The 26,453-nt window shown below is 35.3% G+C and overlaps 1 protein-coding gene across 1 annotated transcript in view; it reads left to right on the forward strand.

Annotated features, from left to right (window-relative positions):
- The window catches only part of LOC123246479 (regulating synaptic membrane exocytosis protein 1-like), a 402,117-nt gene that overhangs the window by 117,730 nt on the left and 257,934 nt on the right, over positions 1 to 26,453 (forward strand). Inside the window, 1 exon segment of the mRNA XM_044675360.1 lies at positions 20,958 to 21,038. Within this exon segment, the coding sequence (XP_044531295.1) occupies positions 20,958 to 21,038 (81 nt within the window).

Consider the following 26,453-nt stretch of genomic DNA (forward strand, 5'->3'; position numbering starts at 1 on the left):
CAATTTGTTCTCCTCTTCCTCCCCAATATGTATATATATAATACATATATATATAAATATACAGTATACAGCCATATATATATACATATATATATATTCAAAAATTTTATTTGGAAGGGCACAATGAAAAGCACTTTAACAACACAAAGAAGAGAGTCTTTTATTACCAATCTCTCTTGATTATTTGTCATTTTATTTCCAGAACAATGACCAGATACAAGAGTTATTGTAATTTTCCTGTCAGTTAATAACATTTCCATATTAAATATTAATTTAAAAATAATCTTGTTGGATATATGATAAAATTATGATTTTCTAATTTGTTGACATCCTTTGTCTAAAAATTCTAGAGAACTTTATATTCTTATTTTTGAAATTTACGTTTACATATATATGTTAGACATGCCAGTTTCTTCTTATTCAAACTAATCAATTGTCATCCATCTTACAGAACATCACACAGTCCTCTATAAATACTTCATTCTAATTAATTAGAGTACCTGGAATAGAGCCATTAGGTAGTACAATGGATAGGGCACCAGGTCTGGAGTCTGGAAGACCTAAGTTCAATCCAACCTCAGAAACAACTCATCAGCTTTGTGAATCTGGGCAAGTCAGTTAACCCTGTTTGCTTCAGTTTCCTCATCTGTAAAATGAGCTGAAGAAGGAAATGGGAAACCACCCCAGTATCTTTGCCAAGAAGGTGTCAAATGGGGTTACAAAGAATCAGATACAACTGAAACAACTGAACAACAACAATGTGCCTGGAGTATATAATAGGTGCTTAATATTAAGACCTCAGCTACTATTTCCCATATATTTGCTTTCTCATTTCTAATATTTTTATGAGAATAATCTTAGCTATGCATTCTGGTTTTCCATGTGAAAACTAGAGAGCAGGATGATTTTCACAACTGATTTTTCAAAGCAGATTGTATTTTAGCTGACTGAATAGTATCCTCAGTGTAAGATTCTCATGATTTTGATTTTATAAAAGCATTTGATTTTATAAAAGCATTTATAAAAGTATTTGACTCAGTAGATCAAAATGGAGCCTTGTTTGCTGATCTCTGACAAAGTATTTCCCAACATGCATAAAAATTGTCTATATCTCCCTGCAGACAGTGACTTTTGGAGATAATCATGTTTAATGATACACTGATTGACAACAAATTATAAATATATGCCCACTTCAAGATGTTTGACAGTGTTAGAGCAGACATTATATCTAAAGTCCAAGATATAATAGTCACAAGAAGCATAAAAACGTAAAGAGAAAAAACTCCAGGGAATCAGCAGGGTTTAAATAATCACATCCCTACTATGAGAAAGTGGTAACTTCAATACTTAAGATTTCTATAATGCAAGAGATACCTATGGTACTTAATATACTTAAAGTAATCAAGGGAAACAAAGGCACTAAATGGATTACACACCTTGCATGGGAAAATGATAATTAGAATTTAGGTATAAGAGATACTTAAGGTATTTTAGAGTAATCAAGGAAAACAATGGTGTCAAACTGATTACATCAGTAGTAAGAAAGTAATAACTAAAGTGCTTAAAAATTTCTATGATACTTAAAGCACCAAAGATAAGTACTTAGGTTTGAATATATCACAATTAGGGCAATGAATAGGAGCATATATAGAGAGAATAGGGAGTAAGGGAATACCATAGCATGATAATTCAAAAAAATCAAGAAATAAGAAAGAGTAAAATACTGGGAAAAGAGAAAAGGAGAAAAATTTAAGGGTAAATTATCTCACAAGGAGGCATGTAAGGTTCAAGATAGTGGAAGAAAAGATGAGGAGGAGCTGGCAAGCAATGGTTGAACAATACTCTCATTAGAATTGGCACTAAGTGGGAATAACACCCACACTCATTCAGATATAGGAGCCTATCTTATCTAATAAGGACAGGACAGCCAGAAAGTAAGAGAACTCGGGAAGAGGGTAAACAGAAACAAAAACATTTGTGAATAGGGAAAGGCTGAAAAGGAAAGGAAGAGAAGGATAAATGGAGGAAAAATAAGATGGAGAGAAACACATAGTAATCATAATCTTGCAAATGGGATGAAATCCATAAAATAGAAAAGGATAATAGAGTGGATTGAAAGCCAGAATCCCACAATATGTTGTCTACATGAAACTCATTTATAGCAGGGAGACATACTTAGAGTAAAAGTAAAGGAGAGCAAAATCGACTATGCTTCAGCTAAAGTAAAAAAAGCAGGGATAGCAATTATGATCTTAAGCAAAGCAAAAGTAAAAATTGACCTAATTAAAAAGAGATGAGGAAAGAAATTACATATTGATAAATGGAACCATAAACAATGAAGTAATATCAATACTAAACATATATGTACCAAATGGCATAAAGTCTAAGGTAAAAAAGAGAATATCTACAGGAAAGTTCTCTAAAAATTCCATTATTTTACTAGAACCTAAGTATTATTTTACTAAACCCTAAAAGATGACTAAGCCTTTTCATCGTAACCCACAACAGTGGGAAGGGATTGATTTAGCCATCCATGCTAGAAGAATAACTATGAAACTAATATGGTTCAGTCTAGTTTGCTAGAAATTCATTGACTCTGTCTATCTATCTATCATCTATCTATCTATCTATCTATCTATCTATCTATCTATCTATCTCTGGAGTATGATTTATAAATAAATAACCAACTGGGGGGGCCTAAGATTGAGAAGGAGGAAGAAATGAGATGACATCATACTTGGGAAACCATGTAGAGTTTTTGATGATTCCATACTACATAATACCATAAAAACCCATCTAAACCATTCCATGATTCTCACAGAGATGTTCATTGAGACTGCAATCACAAAATGCCATGAGCTTGGAAGAAGCAAAATAGGACATAACCTAAAAGATAATTGAAAAATGTGTGGCATCAACATATTTTATTCTATTTCCAATAATAACATGGATTGGATGTGAAAAGGGTTCTAAAAGATGTTAGTGAGGTGATGTATGGTTAGAAAAGAAAGTTCCTGGTCATGATGTGAGAATGAGATAAAACATGGACAACAAAAGGAGGAGATTACTAACCCTGAAATACTAAAAGAATGAGAAGTTTTGTTGTGTGGGTACAGATTGTATATGGAAGATTTCTGACAAAAGCCATTCACAAGAAATGCTTAGGAAAGAATGTACAAGACGTAATGATATGGATTGATGGAAATGTTTCTCACGCCAATGTAATTGCAATTCTGTCATTGTACCTGAGTAAAGATATGATGACCCTAAACAAAATGTGGCAATAAAGATTTAACTGGGTTAGAAAGGAAGGAAACAAGCATTGATTAATTCACAACTATTTTCCAAATACTCAGCTAAGTATTTTACAAATATTATCACATTTGTTTCTCACAACAACCCTGGGAGATAAGTGTTACCTTAAATGAATCTAAGCTTATGTGTTAGGGAAATGGAAGTTATTGAACTTTCCATTGAGGAGAACATTATTACCAATGGAGAGAAGTATGCAATTGGAAAAAAACTTACATTTTGTTAATATATGAACCCAATGAACCAAAGAAATGTATCACTTTTGCCTTTAAATCCTCAACATTTGAGCTTGGCTCATAGTAGATGTTCATTACATGCTTGTTGATTCATTGATTGGCTAAAGCATGAGTTTGGAAAGTAGGAATGGGGGAAGAGAACAAGGTTAAACTTTTATTTTTTTCCTTTATAAATTTAGGGTATCCTGGTGTACTTTGAGAAAATGTAGATTTAAAAATTATGAGAAAAGTGAGAGATAAGCACTACAGATGATTATTTGTTGTAGGCATCATTAAAAGGAAAGTACAGTAGGTTCAGTTAGAAAGAAGGAGGGAAAAGCTTCTACAAAAGCCCATAATAATTTCACAACTTTTGTGATACACTGATGATTAGGTGATATTAAGTTTTTTCATATATGAGGATATTTATCATGGAGGTGAGAGATGCATTCCAGAGAACTTATTTCTTTCCTTCTGCTAATAATATATGCAGAACAGTGATTATCACTGAAGACCAAGGCACCCCATATTTAGTATTAAAACACTTTTTCATTCATTATGTTTAACTATGTATATGTGTTGGGAGTAGAGGTGAGAGGGCATACCTGGAATGGCATAAGGTACTTCTATTAAGGTATCAGTCTATACTAAGGCAGATCACTTGAATAAACAGATTGTAATCTTAGAGAGCTCCTTGGGAACACTGAGAGCCTAAATGACTTGCCCATGGACACAATCAGTAGATGTAAGAAGCAAGAGTTGACCCTAAGTCTTCTTGAATCCAAGACCAACTCTTTATCCAATAAGCCTTGTTACCTTTTGTGACCTTAAATTACTTAAAAATATTATGCTTCATTTTTGTTCATGCCTAAATCTATTATGGTAAAATAATGAAATAATGCTAAATTTATATCATTGAATCATATATTATAGAAATATGAATTAACAATGGAAAATTAATAGTATGAATGGCTTATGTCACTTGAATATTTGATTACAAATAACAGTCTCTGTAGTACCTATTTTCCTAACTGATTGACTTCTGGTTTTAGCATGCTAGGTAGGTGATTCCATTGAAGAAATATTGGTATTGCTTCATTAAAGAGATTGAGTCTTCAAGATTTAGTGTCTGAGATTGTTTTGGCCCCTTTTGAAATTTAAATTTCCTTGGGGAGAAAATAAAGGGCATTTACATATTATATCCACTGGTAGAAAAATAAATGCTTTGGTGGGGTGGGGGAAATGTCTCTAGATGAATGGAACACTTCTGATTCTGTATCCCAAAAGTCTTTGCTTCTAGGTTCTGTCTTTGTCTAGGAACTCTTGTAGAGTTCCAAGGCAGAGATCACCAATCCTATGATTTAGGAAATAAATCCTAGGGAAATAACAAAGGTCAGGGGAGCTAGAATATAAATCATAGAGTTAGTGTTGGAAGAAACCACAGAATCTATCGCATTCAATCCCTTAATTTTATTTATTTATTTGTTTTTTAAGCTCTTAACTTCAGTCTTAGAATCAATACTGTGTATTGTTTCTAAGGCAGAAGAATGGTATGGGCTAGGCAATGGAGGTTAAGTGACATGCCCAGGGTCACACAGCTAGGAAATGTCTGAGGTCAAATTTGGACCCAGGACCTCCCATCTCTAGGCCTTGCTCTCAATCCACTGAGCCACCCATTTGCCCCTTGAGACTAAAGGAATATTAAGTACTCAAAATAAGAAACTCAGGAGGAGAACACAAATAGCAATTGTTTTATTAGCATGTTAAATTTTATATCCACTTAAAGTATACATAATACAAGTTCGTGGTTTCATAGCTAATCTTTTTTTATTCTTCTTTATGTCCTGAAATGCTCATGATTGTTGATTAAGTGCATAATAAAAAAGAAACATTTAAATTTGCTGAATAGAAGCTTTAATAATCATTCCCTTCCCATACTTAAAAGTAGGCATTAAAAACTTTCCAAATTTCCTTGCAAATTTCAATTAAGCCAAACCAATATATGACACAGTGCTATTGCTTCTATTACCAAACTATGAAATATAGCAGCATTTTGACTGAGGGTGAAGTAGTTTCTAGTGCTGAAACACTTACAAGTAAATAGCTGTTGTTTGCGGATTTTGGTAAAAATTGAGTAAATTAAAGTGTTCGATCTCGTTCAAACTAAATGTTCCCATAGACTTCATTCTTCGTGGTAGTTTTTAATCTTATAAATTGTGCAACTGAAGGGAAGTTGTGGTTTACATAAGTATATTTGCAACTCAAATGGATATAATGAGCTCTTATGGGGCAGGAACTCTCATTCTGTTCAGTGCACCTTATATGTTGGCAGCACGGCACAAAAACATATTGCCTAGTCATGCTTAGCTTGTGGTCTACTAGGATTACCGTAGATTTTTCTGCAAAACTTGTTACTAACCAGTCTTCTTTTATTTTAAAGTTCTGGAATTTGTTTTCCTAACTAAAACTACAGTTGTGTTTATCTGATATATATTTTAAATTGAATATTATATGGACTCTCTACTTTAGATATGGCACAGTAGGAGAACCATTGGATTTAGAGTGAGTGGATCTAGGTTTGAATCCCAGTTCCGCCACTCTGTTCCTACCTGAATTTGGCCAAATTACTTCCTCAAAGTTATCTTCTTTTACTATATGAAATTAAAGGGTAAGGGAGGAATATTAACCTTTTCTAGCTCTACATTGATGATTCTCAATAGTGTATATAGGACTTAATTAGGATCAGGCACTACCTTAACAGCTTTACAATTATTTTCTCTTTTGACTGACTCTCATAACAGCTCTAGGACTTGGGTGCTATTAGTAGCTCCATTTTACACATGATGAAAATGTGGCAAACAGAGGTTAAGTGACTTGCTCAGGGTCACATATCTAGCCAGTATCTCGGACTGGATTTGAACTTAGATCTTCTTTACTCTTGTCCTACCACTCTGTCACTGCCCAAACTAACTTCCTAGATAAAAATCTAGATTTCTCCAATTAGACAAGATCATTTTGAATGTTTTTCCCCTTAATATTGTTCAAGGTGTTAGTTCTCTTGCCTATTTGTAGAATCTGAATAAACATAACTCATTTTTATCATCAAAGTCATAAATCAGCTATTAAGTTTTACTTTCCTTGAGATGAATGAACATTATTTATCTGTTTTTTTTAGATTAGCATACTTAGAGTTGGAATTATCTTGGCTTATGACTCTATACAGTAGCAAAATCACTCAATAGATGTACAATATAGAATATATTTTTAACTTGATGATGAGCCTATCATGTGGGCCAAAATTAAAAAGTATTGCTGAAAAGCACTTCAGTTTTATTTGTTACAGGACTTTTATTAACACAATCAGTCTCCAACAAAAGAAATTTGCATGATGTGCCAGATTTTTTTTTGGAATTAATATGCTTTACATTAGAGGCAGCTGGGTGGGGCAGTGAATAGAGTGTCAGTCCTGGATTGAAGAAGACTTACCTCCTTAAATTCAAATGCAGCTTCAGACACTTACTAACTGTGCAACCCTGGGCAAGTCATTTAAGTCTGTTTGCCTCTGTTTCCTTATCTGTAAAATAAGCTGGAGAAGGAAATGGCTTACCATTCCAACATATTTGTCAAGACAACCCCAAATAGGGCCACAAAGTGTCAGATGTGACTGAAAAGGAACCGAACAACTCTATATTACCTTGTACCCTGCTTAGTCTTAGTCAGATGATTAAAGTAGATAAAAATGAACAATATCATCTTTTATGCATTCTCACATTCCTTTCTGTATTCCTACCCTCACTCTCACTGTCCCTCTCCTCTACATACCCAATGTCTTAACTTTGTTCTCTGCCCTTCTCCAAATGCCCAGTATTACTACTAATAACGTCTAACATTTACATAAAACTTTAAGGTTTTCAAAGAGGTTTAAAATAATATTTCATTGTATCCTCATAATATCTTTCAGAGGTAGATGCTATTTTATAGATTCTCATCATATACATGAGGAAACTGAGGCACAGAATATTTAAGTGACTTGCTCTGGGGCACATAAGTAGAAGAGTGTCTGATGTCACATTTTAACTCAGTTCTTCCTGAGCCTAAGCCCAACCCTCTATACACCGTAATACCTAACTGCATATTACTAAATACTACCAAATTTTCTCCCTTCTTCATTCTTCTTTCTCCTCTAGCAATAAAAGCTCATATCATGGCACTAAGTCTGATCTGAGCTAGCTATTAGGATGAAATTGTCTTCATGTAGTTAAAGGGTTTCACACTGAAGAGACATTATTAGACTTGTTCTTGGCTGTTAAGAGCAGAATTTAGAACAATGGGTGAAGGTTGCAAAAATAAAAGTACATTTATGCTTTGCAGTACATATTTCATAACGATTAGAGCTATCTCATAGTGATTTGGGCTGCTCAGAAGGTACTGGGCACCCTTTAATTGGAGGGCTTCTGGTAAAGATTGCATGACTATTTTAAAGGCATTCTCAAATAGGTATAGGTTAGAACAGGTGACTGCTAAGATTCTGTGAGTCTATGCAAGAAAAAAATAATTTCTATGAAGGTATGAGTACTTAACCTTTTTCCAAGGTATCTACATTTTAAGTGAAGAGGAAAATAAATTCTTAAAACGCATCATCTATCACAGTCTGAGAAAGTAGAATTTTTGACATTGTGGAAGAGATAAAATCACTAATATACAAACACCTGCTTATGATGATGTCTACAACCCAGTGTAGAGATTAAAATTAATATACAAAAACAAAGTATTATATTTTACAAAGTTTATTAATAATAACTAGAGTTAAAAAAAAAAGCTAGCTAACCAAGCTGTGGTCAAGGGGAAAAGAGAAAGAGGTGGAGTTACAGCCAACTATTTACAAAACATGACCACTCAATGTAGTGGAGAGATTAAAAGGAATTTTGGGAAATACCAAAGGAATTCTGGGGAACATAGTTCAAAGGTACAAAATTCTCTAATTCTACACCACCTTTGAGGGGGGTATATCAATTGATTTGAGGGGATAATTTCTTACAACATTTTCTGAAGTACTAAAGTGAAAGTAGCAGGTCTATAATTACCTGATTACCTTGGAAAATTCTCAAAATCGGATTACTCCAATAAGGAGTAGGACAAAGAAAAACCTGACAACCTTACCTAGTTTCTCCTCTATTGGGTTATAGAAGTGAAAATGAAAGAGCAGAACAAGAGAGGCTTGCCCAAGAATCTGTGCTAATAGCATTCCCTCCAAAGTTGTCCCTGCATTTGATATTTGTAAAGTGCTTTTTGCATTAGTGCAATGCAAAGACCATGTAGATGAGACTGGTTTCTGGCTTGCTTTCCACTTAGGGATAAAGAGAAGTTTCTATTATGAAATATAGCATGTGATTCATTGACTGAGCCACAGGGACCACTATTTTTGCCAAGCCAAAGATTACGCTCAACTCATGACAAATCTGGATATTGTAGAGGAGAAAGCAGAAAGAAAAGGTAGAAGTGGTAGAGGATCTTACCAAGGAGATTTCTGTGGAAACAGAGATCTCTGATTTCAGTATCTTTCATCTTTCTTCTCCCCTTGGGGAAAAATGCAATAGATGATCAAAGAGGGATAAGCTGAACAACTGAAAAAAAAAATAAAAGAAAGAGCAAGAATAAAAGGAAATATGTGTCAATGAAGGATGAAAGAAGAGGATGGAATGGTTCAAATAAAACTGACAGGGGAAAATTGAAATGAATTAAAATAGAAGGAAATATATGAAGGAAGGCTAAAGGGTAACAAAAAAAGAGGTTCTGGGGAGATACTCAGATATTGTACAAGTAAAATGATAATATTGGAGAGGAGAATATAGGTAGGAGGAGAAACTAATCATGCCTCAGAGTGGATGACACTGTCAGAAACCTGGTAATTGACTGAAAAAGGAAGAAGTAAGATAACAGTGGATCAAGAGGAGAAGTTAAAAGTCCTAACAATAGTTTACATTTACATCCTTATTAAAATGAACTTTAAATGCATTGTCTCTTTTAATTATAACAACTACTCTAACAGGTGATGAAATTATGGCGAGGAACAATTAAAAACTTGCTCAAAATTAAATGGTTAAGAAAGAGAAGAACTGGGGCTTGAACCTAGGAGTCCTGACACCAAGTCCAGGCCCTTCCCCATTTAATCATGAAATAACCACAATCTGAGTGGTCTACTAAGGTGCCACAATGGAGAGAATGCCGGGGCTGGAGTCAGGAAGAATCTTCTCTTTCTGTGATCTGGGACAGTCACTTAATCCAGTTTGCTTCGATTTCCTCATCTATAAAATGAGCTGTGGAAGGAAATGGCAAATCATTCTATTATCTTTGCCAAGAAAACACCAAATAGAGTCACTAAGGGTTGAACACAATTGAAATGACTGAACAATTACATAGATTTTACTAGGAAAACAATAATGAATTAGTTCAGTTATCATCCTAGGAATACTTCTGGTGCTCTAGATGCTGAACTTCATAGCTGAGTTACCCTGAAATGTAAAATCATTCATCAATCCTTAGAGCACATGCATAATTGATATAATCCTAATATCAATTTCCGTCTAACTTTTGTGGCAGTTTTGATTTGAGGGGTTTCTGAAATCCTGACTGTTGCTTTTGAAAAATGGATTCTCTCTTCTTCTTTTCCAGTCTCTAAGTCATTTCCAGAGGCAGTATAAGCATAGTTCATTGAAAAAAGTTCAGTGAGCATATGGAATGAAAGGACCCAATTTCAAATCCCAAAGCTACCACTTACTGTGTGACATTAGGAAAAGTTACTTACCTCCTCTGGCCCCAGTGTCCTCCTTGGAAAAATGAGGTGGTTTGACCAGATGGACTCTAAGACCCCTACTAGCTCTACATCTATGATCCTAAAATTAAGTCTTTCCAAGATCTTTCTCACTTCCATGACTTCTTAAACATAAAAATAGTTCTGAAGTGACCTTCTTAGATTTCTCATAGAATGAAGCGTGCATTATATTTGTGTCTGTTCAAGAGATCCTCAGAATAGGATCTTGCAACATTTTTTTTGCCACTTATTACCTTGGTAAACTTGGGCAAGTCACCACCCCAAGGGTCTTGTTTAGATATAAACAAGGTTTGTTGATCTTGCAAAGAAAGGCTAAAAAAATATTGCTCTTATAAAATGAGGAGCTTGGACTAGATAGCTTCCAAGGTCACTTTTAGCTTTCATTCCTCTGATTCCCAAAATACCAAACTATATTTCCACAGATCATGTTAAGAGGGTAATAATATGGCCCATCTTTCAACTTACGTTTGCTCTGCTATGCAAGTGTAGTGTTCTACCTTCTCACAAAGAGTGACATTTCCTACACTGATCTGATGAATATTGAATTTTATAAAGCAAAGAAATATATGATAAAAAAAAAAGCAAGATGTGAACAGGTAACACCAGAAGAGGGAGAGTAAAGATTGCTGAGAACAGCCTTTCTACAGAGTATAAAACATCTCTACATCTCTGCCTTTTCACAGTCATCTGTTTTCAACTTTTCCTCCCTTTCTATTTGGGAGAGGAGAGAGAGGCATCATTTTTTAAAGTTTATCTTCCTTTGCCTTATATAATTTAAACATATTTTGTAGTTATATCTTTTGCAATCTGATCTCCTTTCTCTTGAAATTTCATGGTTAAATCTAGACCCCACTTACCAATATCTTGTCTCTCTACTCCCAGTGATATGACGTTGTTATTTTTTTTCCTGTGGCATTTCTCTTTCTTTTGAAGGTCACTGGACAGTTCTGTTTTAGCCTATTTGACATTTATGCTGTCTTCCCTTCTCGCATTTTGTTTCTGTTGAGGTAATTAGCACCTGAGAACACTGATTTATTATTATTTTTTAAAGGATGCTTTGTTCTGGGAGATTCAGTGAGTTCCCCGCCTTTTTTTTTTTAGCCCTTAGAGGAAACTAGGCCAAATATTAAATAATGCAATGGGCCTGGAGACAGGAAGAACTGAGTTCTAATGTGGCCTTACGCACATACTAGCTTTCTGATCCTGGGAGAATCATTCTATTTCTGTTTGCCTCTATTTCTTCAACTGCAAAATGGAATAATAATAATGATACCTAACTCTCAGGATTATTGTAAGGTTCAAATGGGATAATATTTGTAAGGCACTTAGCACATTAGGTGGCAACTAGTAAGCTCTTAAAAATGTTTCCTTCTTTTCTTTAAGGAAATTGAAAATTGTCTGTCTGAAGGCTATTTTCAAATTTTTGAATGCCAATATCTTGTGTGTGGTTCATTTCAGCAATTTTACAATAATAGCTCCCATTTAATTAGTGCAATACAATTTGCAAAGTGCTTTCCTCACAATTCTGTGAAACAAATATTCAAGTATCATTGTAGCTAAGTAAAAGGACAGAATAAAGAAAAGTTCCATCATCAAAAGGAATGAGAGCATATGCTCAGTTTAAAGGGCATGTTCCAATCCAGCTTCACCTCTCATCATCCTGTTAAAATTTCCATTTTTCAGATGAAGAAAATAGTGTTCAAAGATGACTTTTCCAAGCCCAGATAGCTAACAAGTAATAGAGCAGTGATATTTTACTCCAATCCAAGGTTTATCCATTCATCTCTCATTTTCTTTTTTGTTCATTACTCTTTGATATTAAGACCCAAGCCAATAAGTCATCACCCTAGTTGACTTTCCTCCTTTTTTTAAAAAAAGAAGTCACTCCCTCTTAATGGCCACTTAATTAATACTAAATTAAACAGTAACAACAATAGTAATAACAACACTGGGGCACATATGGAATCATCCCATTTCCTGAGTTAGTGCAGCATTTAAATCTGCCTTCCTAACATATGGTAGGGGAGAAACAAAAACAAAAATAAAAAAAACTTTTCTTGTTTTCAAATGGAGCACCTAAATAAAGTTGGGGGAAATAAAGAATGGAAATAGTCTCATCTTAAAATGCATATAATACGTAGGCTTGCCAGTTTGCAAATATTTTATGTAGCATAATATACTCATAAGAATAAGTTCAAAATCATTCTTTATAATTACATTACATTTTCTCTGTTTACAATAAGATATAACTCTCGTAGATAACAGTTAACAATAGGCAATCAAGTAGACTATGTTTTATCATTTCTGTTCACAATATTAATTATTTATTTTTAGTGTGACTTGGGGGCTCTTATGTATCAAAACTCTTCTAATAAATATAATTAGAATTGGAGACTAAAGAGTAAATAAAAGAACAGTTTATCATTTTCCTAATGTCAATAGATTTAGGATTAATTTGATCTCAGTCTATAGGGAAGATAGGTTTCCATCTATTTACTCAACTAATATTTACTAAATATCTATATGCAGAATGCTGTTAGATGAGAGATGAGATGAAAAGTTTGTTGAAGCTGCATCTGCCACATGAAGTTTATTAGAAAATTTGTTGTTGTTGTTAAATTGTTTCAGTTGTGTCCAATTCTTCAAGAATACATTTGGGATTTTACTTGTCAAAGATTCTGGAATGCTTTGCCATTTACTTCTCCAGTTCATTTCACAGATGAGGAAACTGAGGTAAACAGGGTTAAGTGACTTGCCCAGGGTCACATGGCTAACAAATAAGGTTTGAACTCATGAAGAGAAAGGAGTCTTCTGGACTCATGACCCCACACTCTATCCATTATACCACTTTGATGATCTTTAGTAAAATATTCAAGACCATTATTAAATGATTATTGAAGATTAGAGCCTTTAGACATTATCTATTCAGACCTTCTCCTGATAGTTAAGGAAACTAAAACCCAGAGGAAGAAACCATTTGTATAAGATTACATATGAGAGACTGTGTTTTGGTCTTCAAACTTGGGAATTCCTTCTGCTTGGTGCATGAGACCAAAAATATCAGTAGAGGTATAGCCTGATATGTTGAAAGTCATGACTAATATCTGAAATTAACAATGGAATATTTAAATAATAATCCCAAATGGCAGTAATATCATTGAAAATATTCAAGCTTTTTTTCTCTCACTGCTTTTGCTTTTGGTAGAGATTGCATGCTCTTACATAGAAACTTGAAAAGGGAGAAAGTAATTAGGTAAATTGTGAATTTTGCAGACATTTTGAATATCTAATTACCATAGCCTAAGTATCTCAGAAGCAAATTTAGTTCCTGTTTTGAAAGATAAAAGCCTTATCATAGGCTCATCTGCAGGCATGGAACTGCTAGTTTCTCTGGAGTGTGTGTACAGGGAAGAGTAGAAGTGGTTGAGTGGGCAGTTGGCAGTCATTCATTGTCATTGATTGCAGTCATTCATAAAAACAGCATTGCTCAGAGGTGGAGTCAGAAGAAGCAGCCCCCTGAGAGGCTTACAGAAGATCTCATTTACATAAATCTTGACTGATGCTGGAGAATGCTTACTTGCAGCAGGAAAATGGGAAGGAGATGTCTGATCAATCTGGGTGCAATTACAAGAGGTGGCAAAGAAGAAGTCAAATGCTTTCATTCCTGTTACTGATCTGTGGGGGTAGCAGTTGTGACAATTTGTTGGTTTCTGGATGTCTAGTTGAAAGGAATAAATCACCTTGAAAGACATACATTTGAGAACAGAAGCATGCTACAACATCATGGTTTGTTTTCTGGAGGCAGGGGTGCTTTTCATTTCAGCAAGTGTAATGTATAATAGATAATGGAAAATTATTCCATCTAAACAATTCCCATACATTAGGACTGTCAAAACCTGTAAAGGTATATACCTTCAGGCTGTGTCACTTAGACACAGCCCTCCAGGTATTGTTTCTCTACCATTTACTGGGCCAAACAGGCTGACAAAGAAGTTTCTCTCCTTCCTCTACATCCTGACTAAGCCCCCGTCCACTAATTTGATATCACTATTCACTTTGTAACTTGTAGATTACCTTATTATGATATATAGTTGTTCAATATTGTTTTTCTCATTAAATGAGGAGACAAATTAAAATAAACAAAGGCCATAAACCAAAGGGAAAATAATCTGTAAAAGGAAAATCAAATTAGAACAACTTAGGAAAGGATAATTATGGCAGGATCTTTTACCCATAATTATCCTTTCCTAAATTGAACTGATTAACTATATGAAATAGATGATTTCTTTTCTTCTTAGTGCTTTAAATTTCAAAAAGTAGGCTTTTACATCTTTCTAGTACTCAGGATAAAAAATGAATTAAAATGTATTAAAGGCTTATGATATTCTGGGGATCTGATTTAAATGATGGGGGGAAACAAATATAAAAAGAAAGGGAGCCCCTGCCTTCAAGAAGCTTACATTTTAATAATTGTGGCCAAGGAGATGTGTTTTAGACTAGTAAGGCATCACAATCATGGTATGGAGAGCCATAGGGCCACTGATTGACTCATCCTTTTCAGAAATGGTAGTGCTGATTTGATTACTTATTAGAGCTAGAAGTGGGGCATCTAGGTTGCACAGTAGATAAGAGTGCTGGCCCAAAGTCAGGAAGACTAAGTTTTCCTGAGTTCAAATCTGGCATTAGTCAATTACTAGCTCTGTGACCCTGGCCAAGTCACTTAACCTTGTTTGCCTTAATTTCCTTATCTATAAAATCAAATGGAAAAGGAAATGGCACAGCATTCCAGTATCTTTGCCAAGAAAACCCCAAATAAAGTTATAAAGAGTCAGATCTGCTAAAAAATGACTAAACAACAATAGAACAGGGATAGGGAGACAGGTATGATCATGCTTAATATCTTAACTGACATTTATGTGGTAATTTCAAAATGTGCAAAGTGCTTTACATATATTACATGCCATTTTTTATCACGAGAGGATGTGTGGCAAGATAAGTAGATAGAGGGCCAACCAGGTGTCCGAAAGACTTGGGCTCAAATCTTTCCCATGATATATATTCATTGTGTGACCCTAGGCAAGTATAATCATTCTCTCAATAGCCAGGCAATTCTCTTTGACTATAAAACGCAAAGCAGATGACAATCTATTCTCTTAGGGGGAGTGCCTCATCTGGAGCTCTTTATACTGATAAAATTACTAGTCCAGAAAAACAGCAAGAAATAGCACTTCATAATTTGTAAAGTACCTTGACTATATTTTATTTGAGCCTCTCAATAGGGAAGTGGAAAGCAAAGATCTGAGTTGAAGTGTCAGCTCTACCATTTACTGTGTGTGATCTTAGCAAAGCCATTACACACCTCTATACTTCAGTTTTCTTCTATATAAAAAGAAGGGATTAAATTAGATGATTTCTAAGGTCCCTTCTAGTTCAAAGTGCAGATACTTATAAACAAATACCTCTCTGAAGTAAGACTTACATGATACGCGCGCATGCGCGCGCGCGCACACACACACACACACACACACACACACACACACACATCTTATCAGTATGGGAAGTTCCATTCCTGAGGCATACATGTTTAAAAGGATTTGCCCACAGTCACATAGTTGTGGCCAAGAAGTTGTGTTTTAGGCTAGTAAAGCATCACAATTTTAATAAAGGTAGCCATAGGGCAATTGATTAACTCATGCTTTCCAGGAATGGTAGGTGTAAACTGATTACTGCTTAGACCTAGAAGTGGGGCTCCTAGGTGTCACAGTAGTGGAGTCAAGGAGACACTCTCCTGAGTGCAAATTTGGCTTTAGACACTTTTTAACTTTGTGACCCCAGACAAGTCAAACCTGTTTGCCTCAGTTTCTTCATCTGTAAAATGAGCTGGAGGAGGAAAAGGCAAACCATTCTAGTATTTTTGACAAGAAAACCTCAAATCATGTCACCAAGAGTCAGAAGCAAGACTTTAAAGCAGGTCTTAACAACTATGAGACCAGCCTTGTAATCATTATGCCAGGCTGCTCCACTGTTACCAGTATTATTAATCCCAGTTTACAGATGAAGAAACAGAGTCTCTAAGGATCTAAGACCAGGATTAGTCCTATTAGTAAGCATTGAATGTAATATTTGAGAAGGTGGTTGTGTTTTATTACAGAATATTAAGTTTAAAATTGTAATATTTGAGAATTGGAATTTTATTTACTCTCCATTCAGAAACTATTAGATATAGAAAGGAAAAAGAGAAGGAAGTGAAAAGGGAGGGAAAGAAGGAAGGGGAAAGGAAGGAGGAGGATAGAGAAAAGAAAGGAAGGAAGGAAGGAAGGAAGGAAGAGGGAAAAAGGAAGGAAAAGGGAGGAAGGAAGGAAGGAAGGAAGGAAGAAGGAAGGAAGGAAGGAAGGAAGGAAGGAGAAGGGAGGAAGAAAAAGAAAGGGATAGAGGAAAGGAAAGAAGAAAATGGAAAGAGGGGAGAAAGGAAAGAAGAGATAAAGGTAAGGAGCGAGGAAAGAAAAAAGACAGAGAGGGAAGAAGGAAGAAATGAAGGACAATTCTGTAGTTTATATATATTTTTTAATCTACAGAAATTTAAGGCAGAAACAGTAGTGAATCAGAAATCTTGCCTCAGACATGAATATCCTTTCATAGAATGTGGCCCATTCCTCAGATACAAACAGTGTCACTTGGAAACACATGCTTTCTGCTTTGCTGGCATACCCTGGTTACTGGAAGAGGTATAACCACACCAGAACATCTTTCAGGAAAAGCCAATTAACTGGCACATCGAAGCTTTACAAATTTCTATAAATTTAGAAGGAAGGAAGGAGAGAGCAAGGAAGAAGGAAGCATATGGCTCCATACAGATATAGTTCTTCCTTCAAAAATTTCTCCAAAGTTTGTGATATTTCAGGCATTTTCATAAAGTAGTGCAGAAAGATTAAATATGCTGTGCTATTTTTAGAGGGGAGGAAGGATCCCTAAAGATTCCTTGTACTGTTCATGCTACTTCACTGGGCACTGTGCCCCTGGTGCAGATCAGACCAGAATTTCAAGGCTCAGAAGTTCAAGTACATTAATTCTCTCCACCAAGATCCTGTTTGAATTTGTTCTTAGTCAGTTCTAATTCTTTAATTTCACCCTTGTCATAGAACCAGATAACTGTGTTCAGTTTCTGCTGAGGCTAATGGTGCAACTCCCTACTTTCACTGAAGACAATGCTTTTAGGTTGAAGCAACCAGTAACTTCGCCTCAGATTCATAGATATTTTGATTGGATTTCTTATGTTATTGTCATACTGAATTCCACATGAGGAAACTTCTTTCATAAATGCGAATCAACAACTAGTATTCACTGTATAGATTTAAAGCTGTCTGGGGATATCTAGAAGTTAAGTGACAGGGTCACAGCCAGTTATTGGAGGTGAAACTTGAAGCTAGGTCTTCCTAATGAGAGAGACAGAGAGACAGAGACAGAGACAGACAAAGAGAGGGAGAGACAGGGAGAGAGGCAAGCAGATAGATGATATATGTCTATGTATAAATATCTATAACATATATTTTTAATTGGCAAAGTATTTTATATATCTTATATAGCCTTAGAGAAAAATGTCATGTAAGGGATTGACACCCAGACATAATCATACATAACATACATATGCATATGTATGTTCACATACAGAATCTTGGGATCATATATTTAGAAATGGAAGAGACAATAATGACGAATCTAATTCTCTTATTTTACAAATGAGGGAACTGAGCCATAGAGAGGGAATGTAATTTGTCCAGGGTCACATAGCTCATAGCTGATATAGAATTATTTTTTTAAAAACATCTTACCTTCTGTCTTAGAATCAATATAGTTATTGGTTCCAAGCCAGAAGAGCAGAAAGGGCTAGGGAATAGGGTTAAGTGATTTGCCCAAGATCACACAGCTAGGAAGTATCTGAAGCAAAATTTGAATCCTGGACTTCCCTATCTCTAGACCATTGAATCACCTAACTGCCCCTCACTGATATGGAATCCTAACACAGATATTCCACACTTTAGGTCTGCCATTTTAGCCACAATGCTAAAGTGTGCCTCATCCTATATAATGATATATAAAACATTTTAACACTCTCAATATTTTTATATTAGGAGGTGGAAGAAACATACATACAGTACATAAGATCTTTCTATATAAACTTTCTTTAACACCTAATATATTTTGGCATATATATATATATGTACATATGGTCACATACGACATGCACACAAACACAAAAAATTTGGCCCTGTATTGTGGTGCAGAAGGTGCAAATCAACCCTGCAAAGCCTTACTGCAGAATTTCTGACAGTTAAAAAGGTCAGAGCAGGAGGGTCAACTGAGCTCTTTCTTTGTGGCTGAATACCTGGCCTTGATTCTGCAGCTTTTCTCTTAATATTTGTAGCTTAGCTAATTCCTCTGGATATCCCTGACCTTCCCTATCCCAATCATCATTTCCCTTGCTGAATTTCCTGTGGGTTTTTGAAAGAAGGTTGGATCTGGGTGGTAGCGTTCAAACTTTGTACGTTTAGTTTCCCGTAGTCAAGTAGGGCTTACCCTTGATACAAATTATCTCCTGAATCATTGTATGCAACTTTCCTAACCTTAAAGGCAACAAAACCACCCTAGACTGAGTGGTATCCATTATGCCAAGACAGGACAACCCGTTTCTGACATTTTACTGGTTATATGATCTTGAGTAAGTTTTTGAAATTCTCCATGACCCTAGGCAATAAGACAATGTATCACAGATATTCTGTGGATACATGTAAGTGAATTTTGGACACTTTAAACTCTCTAGTAATTAAATCTAATAAACTCTCTAGTAATTAAATCACTAACAAAACAAATGGGTAAGTAGGTGAGTAGGTAGGTGAATGGGTGGGTATGGTCATCTAGTGAGTAGGTAGGTGAAACAAATTGGTAGATATCCAAATAAAATCAATATATAGATACTAGGAGGAAAGTGCACTGAAAGATATGTTTTAGTTCATCTACCATAGAAAAAGTAATATATGTATTTGTGTGCTTGTATGTGTGTATGTATGTGTGCATCTCTGTTATCATGTGAAGTTGTATGTGTGCATGTATGTATGTGCACGTGTGTGTATGTGTGTGTGTGTGTGTGTGTGTGTGTGTTTCAGAAGTGGAGAATTTAGCCCTGCAGCTTTTCCCACTGAGAAAGCTGGTTATCAATTGTTGCCTTATCTTAGCTCCACTTCTAAGTGGTGTGTAGATGACTTGTTTCAGGAAGAAGTTGGTGATGAGACTCTCTGTGAAGCCAACCAGAAAGAATTCCTGACACATTCCCCCTAAAACCATCTACCATGGCCATTAAGAGCCTGGGGTCTTATGGGCAGGTTCCATTCAGAAAAATCTAACTGTCTCAGTTCTATTACTGTATTTTCCTTCTTCCAAAGTAAGAGCTTTAGGGAAAACAAAACAAAAAAACAAAAAAAAAACCCAAAGAAACAAACTTATGTCTATTTTTGTTTAAAATTAAAATCCTCTCAAGGGCCAATAAAGTGATAGGTTAAAGTTTCTTTTCTCCTCTATGTTCAGAAACAAATTCAGACATATAATCAATTAACATGAATTTATTAAGCACCCAGTTTGTGCCAGGCACTGTGCTAAGGGCTGGAAATGTCAAAGACCAAACAAGGAAACAAAAAACTCAAATCCAAATCCCTGCTCTCAAGTTGATTATGTTCTAGATAGTGGGGAACCAGTTTGGCTCATTCTGCTAGTGGGGCCCCCCATGAAAGCATGATTACCACAGGGGCCCCAATACTGTCAAGATCCTTGTAGCTTATTTATTACTGACCAGCAGTCTCCCTTCCTTTTTTACCCATATGGTTTTGCTCTGTATCCAACATATTGGAAATACTGATTCTCGCTGTATTTCATTACTAGCAATGAAAGAAACAAAGCACTGTGTCCTTTTGTTTTTCGTCATATAGGAGTGTGAGGGTTTCCCTTCTAAGCATCATTATTTCTAAACCAATTTTGTGGATATGAAAGGTTCCCACTCAACTCCTCCCGAATTAGCTTGGATGGGGCTTTTAATGGAGCAACAATGTCCAAGCTTCTTAACTCCCTGTTTGCATAAAGAAGCTCCCTCTGTGATGGTATGTATTTTAGCCCAAATAGAAAAAGCTAGATAAAAGCCTGCCCATTGGTGAAGCATATTGAAGCTGCCATCCTATTTTTAAGCACGCATCTTTCTTCTTCTAATGGCCTTGGGTTGGCCACAGCTCATAGTTGCATTTCAGCTATGGAGAAAGCTGCCTGGAACATTTTCATTTCCCCTAAGAGAAAAAAAAAATCAGATATAGAGAGTAGCCTGGGCCTTGCCAAGATAGGGAAGGAGAACTTGTAAGTCTAAGCCTGGGGAATGTACCCATATGCAAAGTATTTTTTCCTAGATCTGCAGTCTTATCATTTGGGGGGACTTTTACAGGCTTTTTCTCTCAGATTTTTTGTTTCCCCAGTGGCCTATTTATTAGACTTATCAGATCTCCAGGTGTGTTCTAGGCCTTTGAACATTAATAGTGCATTGTGCTGTCTATCATGCGCCCCAGGTGTGTTGTCAGGGACATGGCGAAACCTGCAGCCTGCAAAACACCAAGGAATGCTGAAAACCAGTCCCACCAACCTTCACCGTGAGTATGGCATTAGTTTTATTGACTGAAAATGTACTTTCTTACCCAAGACTTTGCTTATATTGTAGTATGATTGGTAGATGGATGTATTTTATTTTTAAGTGGGTAATTTATATAATATGCAGCATTATAAAATATGCATTTAAAAATAGCACAGAAGAACTAGCCATTTGTAGTGGAAAATCATTGATATTGAATTTGGAATAATTACCTCAGTGCTCATCAAATATATTTTGCAAGTGAAATTTAACTTCTTTCCTGTTTGTACTGAGGTAGACTGAAACAAAATGAAAGACTTGGAATGATGAGAACACATCTAAAGAGGGCTGTCACTATTTCAGGGCTCAGGAATAGCAGCCATTGTTATCTTTTATCAGCAAAAAGTTATACGCAAAACGTTGAAGTCAGAAATCAGGAGGAGGTGGGTTTAAGCCCTATCTTGGATACTAACTGGCTGCATGAGTGACCTTGGCCAAGTTATTGAAATCTCATCATGCCCTAGGCAACAGTAGAGGGCACATGGCCAAGGGGTTGTCAGGTAGTACATATAGGTAGTGTGTTAAACCTTGGAAATTCCCTTCATTAAAAAAATCAAAGGTCTCTAGACCAAAAAATATAGATATGTATGTAGGCAGATGGAGGGAGAATGGGAGGGGAAGAGGAAAGAGAGAGACAGACAAACAGACAGACAGACAGATAGAGAGACAGATACCGAGAGACAGAGAAATAAAAAAAACATATGAAGAAAAGTTAGCCAGTTTTTCCTTATGAATGTTAACTTGAGGACAAGAATAAGGATAAATAAACAAAATCCATAATTAATATTCAAATTTGATAATGACTGCCTCTTCTACCATTATTTCATATCTCAGAAGAGAGCAGAATTGACTGATCTGAAATGGCTTTCCTACTCCTCCTTTGTACCTTCATATGGAGTTTAAGTAGAAAGGAAACACACACACACACAAACACACACAAACCAGTGAATGTTGATGGAGTGAAGAGAAATATTTCTGATGAGAATTGATTTAATTTTAAGTAAAGTTTAGGCAATTTAAGAAAAAAATTTCTAAATACCTATGAAATTAAATGTCTTCTGGAAAAATATTTTTTCCCAGTAAGAATATTTTTTTCTTGAAATTTACCTTCATCATGTTAATGACCTCCATTTAGCTATCATCTCTAAGTATCTGGTGATATAGCTACCACTTCTGAGGAAAATAGCTGATTTCGCAAAGGCTTAGGAAGCTCAGGATTAGTAGCCAACAGGATTCTCATGTGACTAGAAGTTTTTAGTTTCCAAAAAGCAGCAACAATAACAACAGAGACAAAAAAAAGTAACTGGGTAATAAATAGCATTTCTTATTGCTGTCCAAAAGTGAAATTAATGAAATAATATAAAGGATGACCATTTTAGGCAAAAGGTTGGCTTATGTGTGGCTAGAGATAATTTTGTAAAGTTACAAATATTTGAGATGTGAAATTTAGGTAAATTCAGAAGACCTATCAATCACATGCAAAATGGTGCATCAAATTTAACCTTTCACTTCACAACTGAAGTGGAACTTTGTAATATCAAATTGCAAGGGATTTCTCTTAATAAAGAGAAATATTGCAAATATGGCAAAAGACAAAAGTTTTTTCTCTATAGTAAAAATAGTTGCTTAAAACGTATTTAAGAAGGAAAGTCAAGTCCTAGGAAAATCCTCCTCAATTTTTGGCTTCTCTTGGAACTTCCTAGGACACGATGTGCTTTAACATGTGCTCCCTCCTTTTTGCCTGAACATCTGAGCTGAATCTTTGGGTGTACATTCCTTTTCTGGTATTGATCTGCTTGAAGTTGTCTCTGGGGGAAAAAAACAAAACATTAAAGGATCATCATTGACGTAAAAAGATTTTTTGATTCTTGCTGGTCAGGGAAGTTCCGAAGTAATGGAGTCCCAATCCATTTTCATCTCTATTTTAAAACCATTAGTATTAGATGTGGCAATCATTTTCATTCTCTTCCCTATGGCTCTAAATCTAAGATTTTGTCTGTTTGTTTTTGATTACCATATATTTAGACTGTGTCTAATTTAATATAGTCAATAAAAAATGTGTTGACTTTCATTTCATTGGATGATATTTCCTTGGGGATGAGGGAGTATGGGAGACAGGAAAGGAAAAAAAAAGATTTAGTCTCTACCTCCCTTTCCTCACCAGGGTCATGTCACTTCAGAGGGTAATGGGTTAGAGAAAAACTCTTTAGGCTCCCCTTTCCTGATGCTCTCTTTCCTTAACAGTTTAACCCAATTATCATCTATCCAAAAATAAAATTCTTCTATATTAGGCATCTAAGAAAATTTTTTACATCTGATTCACTTCTCTCCACTGTGCCCTTGGGCAGACATCTCAATCTTACCATGACTTCTTTTGAAGGTTGTTAGGTCAAAAGAGTGCCTCTTTCTGGAAGTGAATAACACTTGTGTTTGGGATATTATTATTATTATACAGGAAAGGCACTGATTTTAAGGAGAGAAAGACAAATACTTATAAGGTGAGTAATGGGATATGGATATAATAGAATCATATAAAAAACTCATAATGTATATTAAAAAGAGAGGATTGATATGTTTGACTGAATCAATAAGAATATGGGATAGAAACACATGGAGAGAAACAGGATTTCTGAATGTTAAAAATGATCAGTTTATTAAATGGAAGGGGAAAGTCAGAGACCCAAGGAATGATCATGTTTTGTTGTTGTCATTTCAGTTGGGTCCCACTCTTTGTGACCCCATTTGGGGCTTTTCTTGACAAAGATACTGGATTGGTTTGCCATTTCCTTCTTCAACTTATTTTACAGATGAGGAATTGAGGCAATATCATTAAGTGACTTGCCCAGGGTCACAAAGCTAGTACATTAGGTAAAATGTAAATACTGGAGATTTCTTCTTGATTCCAAGCCCAGTACTCCATTGAACATGCCACCAAACTGTCCGTTGTTATATTCATGATTAAATAAGGTTTTCATAATGTTTTTTTTAAAACCCTTACCTTCCATCTTGAAGTCAATACTGTGTATTGGCTCCAAGGCAGAAGAGTGGTAAGGGTAGGCAATGGGGGTCAAGTGACTTGCCCAGGGTCACACAGCTGGGAAGTGTCTGAGGCCAGATTTGAACCTAGGACCTCCTGTCTCTAGGCCTGACTCTCAATCCACTGAGCTACCCAGCTGCCCCCATAATGTTTTGATCTATGTGGATATGAGGAAAATAAGGAGCAGGAAAGTCAAGTTATCGAAAGTTATCACATTGAGACTTGAATGAGCATTTTTGTAGTAGAAGAGGAAATGAAGAGGCTAACATCAGAAGAAAAGAAATAATATTGGGAAATAGTATAGAACTAAAAGGGGAGAGTCAAACAAATTACTTTGTATTCTTACTGTCATAGTCATTATTATACATTGAAGATGGCATGATGGAATTTTATCTTTTTTATTTAAAGCTGATTAAAAGATATTTTATCTTGTGCTTCATTTGATCACAGAAGCTTATTTTCTACAGTCTAGGTACACTATACACTAGAAGAAATACAAGCATCATTAATCCAGGGCAAAATGAAATTTACATGATTGGTTAGAATCTATTGTTTTCCTTTTCCCTTTCTATATTTTTGTTCTTTGTTATATCCCATTAGGTGGTGATAAATTGATAGAAATGTGTGTAAGTTCTTTCTTCCTTTTCTCTCTCTCTCTGTTTCTCTCTCTGTTTCTCTCTCTGTTTCTCTCTCTGTTTCTCTCTCTCTTTCTATCTCTTTCTTTCTTTCTTTCTTTCTCTCTCTTTCTTTCTTTCTTTCTCTCTCTTTCTTTCTTTCTTTCTTCTCTCCCTGCCTCCCTTTTTCTTCCTATGATAGACACAGGGAACACCAAATGTGGCAAATTCTTCTATCTATGCAGATTGGCAGTTCATCTGTAACCCATACTCAGAGAGAGCTGATTTACATGACTAGCAAGGGACAAAAAAGATAGCATGTGTCAGAGGTAGGATTTGATCCTCACTTTTCATTCACTGTGACTTGCTGTCTATTCAAATTGCTTCTCAAATTGAAAAATATATATTCAATAATATAATATGTAATCCACATAAAACATCCAAAATGTTCCTTTCAGTTACTGAAATGTTAGTTATGATTTTTAAAATATTTCTACTGTATGAATTTTGTAACACAATCAAAATATCAAAGATGTCAAAATATTACTGCCATTACTCCTCATCCAAAGAAGCCAATTTCCAGATATATAAATGCAATTTACTCTCAATTTTATAGAAACAGGTTTTCTATAGTAAAGTAAATTTTAAACTTCTCATTAACATAACCTATTTTTAATTATTTTTGATAATATTGTTTTATTCATGCAAAAAGTTGAGGTTTTTTTGAAATGCAAATTATTACTAATGTGATTCAGGAAACCAGAAAGCAAGTAAGGGCATTTAAAAGACTACTGAGCCTTGGACTGGTGCTTCTAAGAAATAATGTCTAAGAAATAATGCTTTTAATCACCAGTAATAGAACCAAGAATTATTTAAACCAGGACAAAGATAAATTAATTATATTCTTCCCATTTCTTTTTATAATATGACTTAATTTGTGGTTGAAATTGTGTTTAAATTGTGTTTAAATTGTGGTTTGTCAAATCTCAGTGCTTCAGACAAACTCATCTTTAATGGGCATGCAACATATATATATACACACACACATATGTGTGTGCGTGCAATCATTTGGGATCATTCATGAGGTCGTTTTATCTACATCATTGCTTCCCTCTGTCAGTATTGAGGATAGATTATGAATATATGTGTATTTGAACAACATTAGCATATTAAAAATTACAAATGGAATGACTGCAGCCTAACCTGCCTTCTATGTATTGAGCATTATAATATCAATGAATTCCTATGATAAAATTGACTCTATAATTACTTAGTTGCACCAAATTACCAAGTACTCATTTAGGCATTTATTCAACTATTTTTAAAAATTATTAAGTGCCCATAATACTGTATGCAGATCATTGGACTAGATGAGCAGGAGCTAAATAGAGCATAGAAACCAAATAGGACATGATCTCTACCTTCTGTCCCTAAGGCAAATTCAGTTTTGGTTGGTGAAAGGGCTTCAAGATCATCTGAGGAGCAGGAAAACCTCAGGTTCTCACATAGGCTAACCCTTATTCACATAATTATTTGTCCTTTATATCCCTCATAAAAGGTGAGATGCAGGGTCCCAGGCCAGGAGCAATACTATATAGTAACACGTGGAAATGGAGCAGCTTTCACTGTAGCAATCAGATCTGAACTTTTGTGGCATTGTTAATCAGCTGCAATCGTTTTAGCGAAAGGGGAGATGAAAAGGGTTTAGTCGGCAAGGGAGAGGGCA

The sequence above is a fragment of the Gracilinanus agilis genome, chromosome 4, assembly GCF_016433145.1.
Source record: "Gracilinanus agilis isolate LMUSP501 chromosome 4, AgileGrace, whole genome shotgun sequence".
In the NCBI taxonomy this organism is placed as follows: domain Eukaryota; kingdom Metazoa; phylum Chordata; class Mammalia; order Didelphimorphia; family Didelphidae; genus Gracilinanus; species Gracilinanus agilis.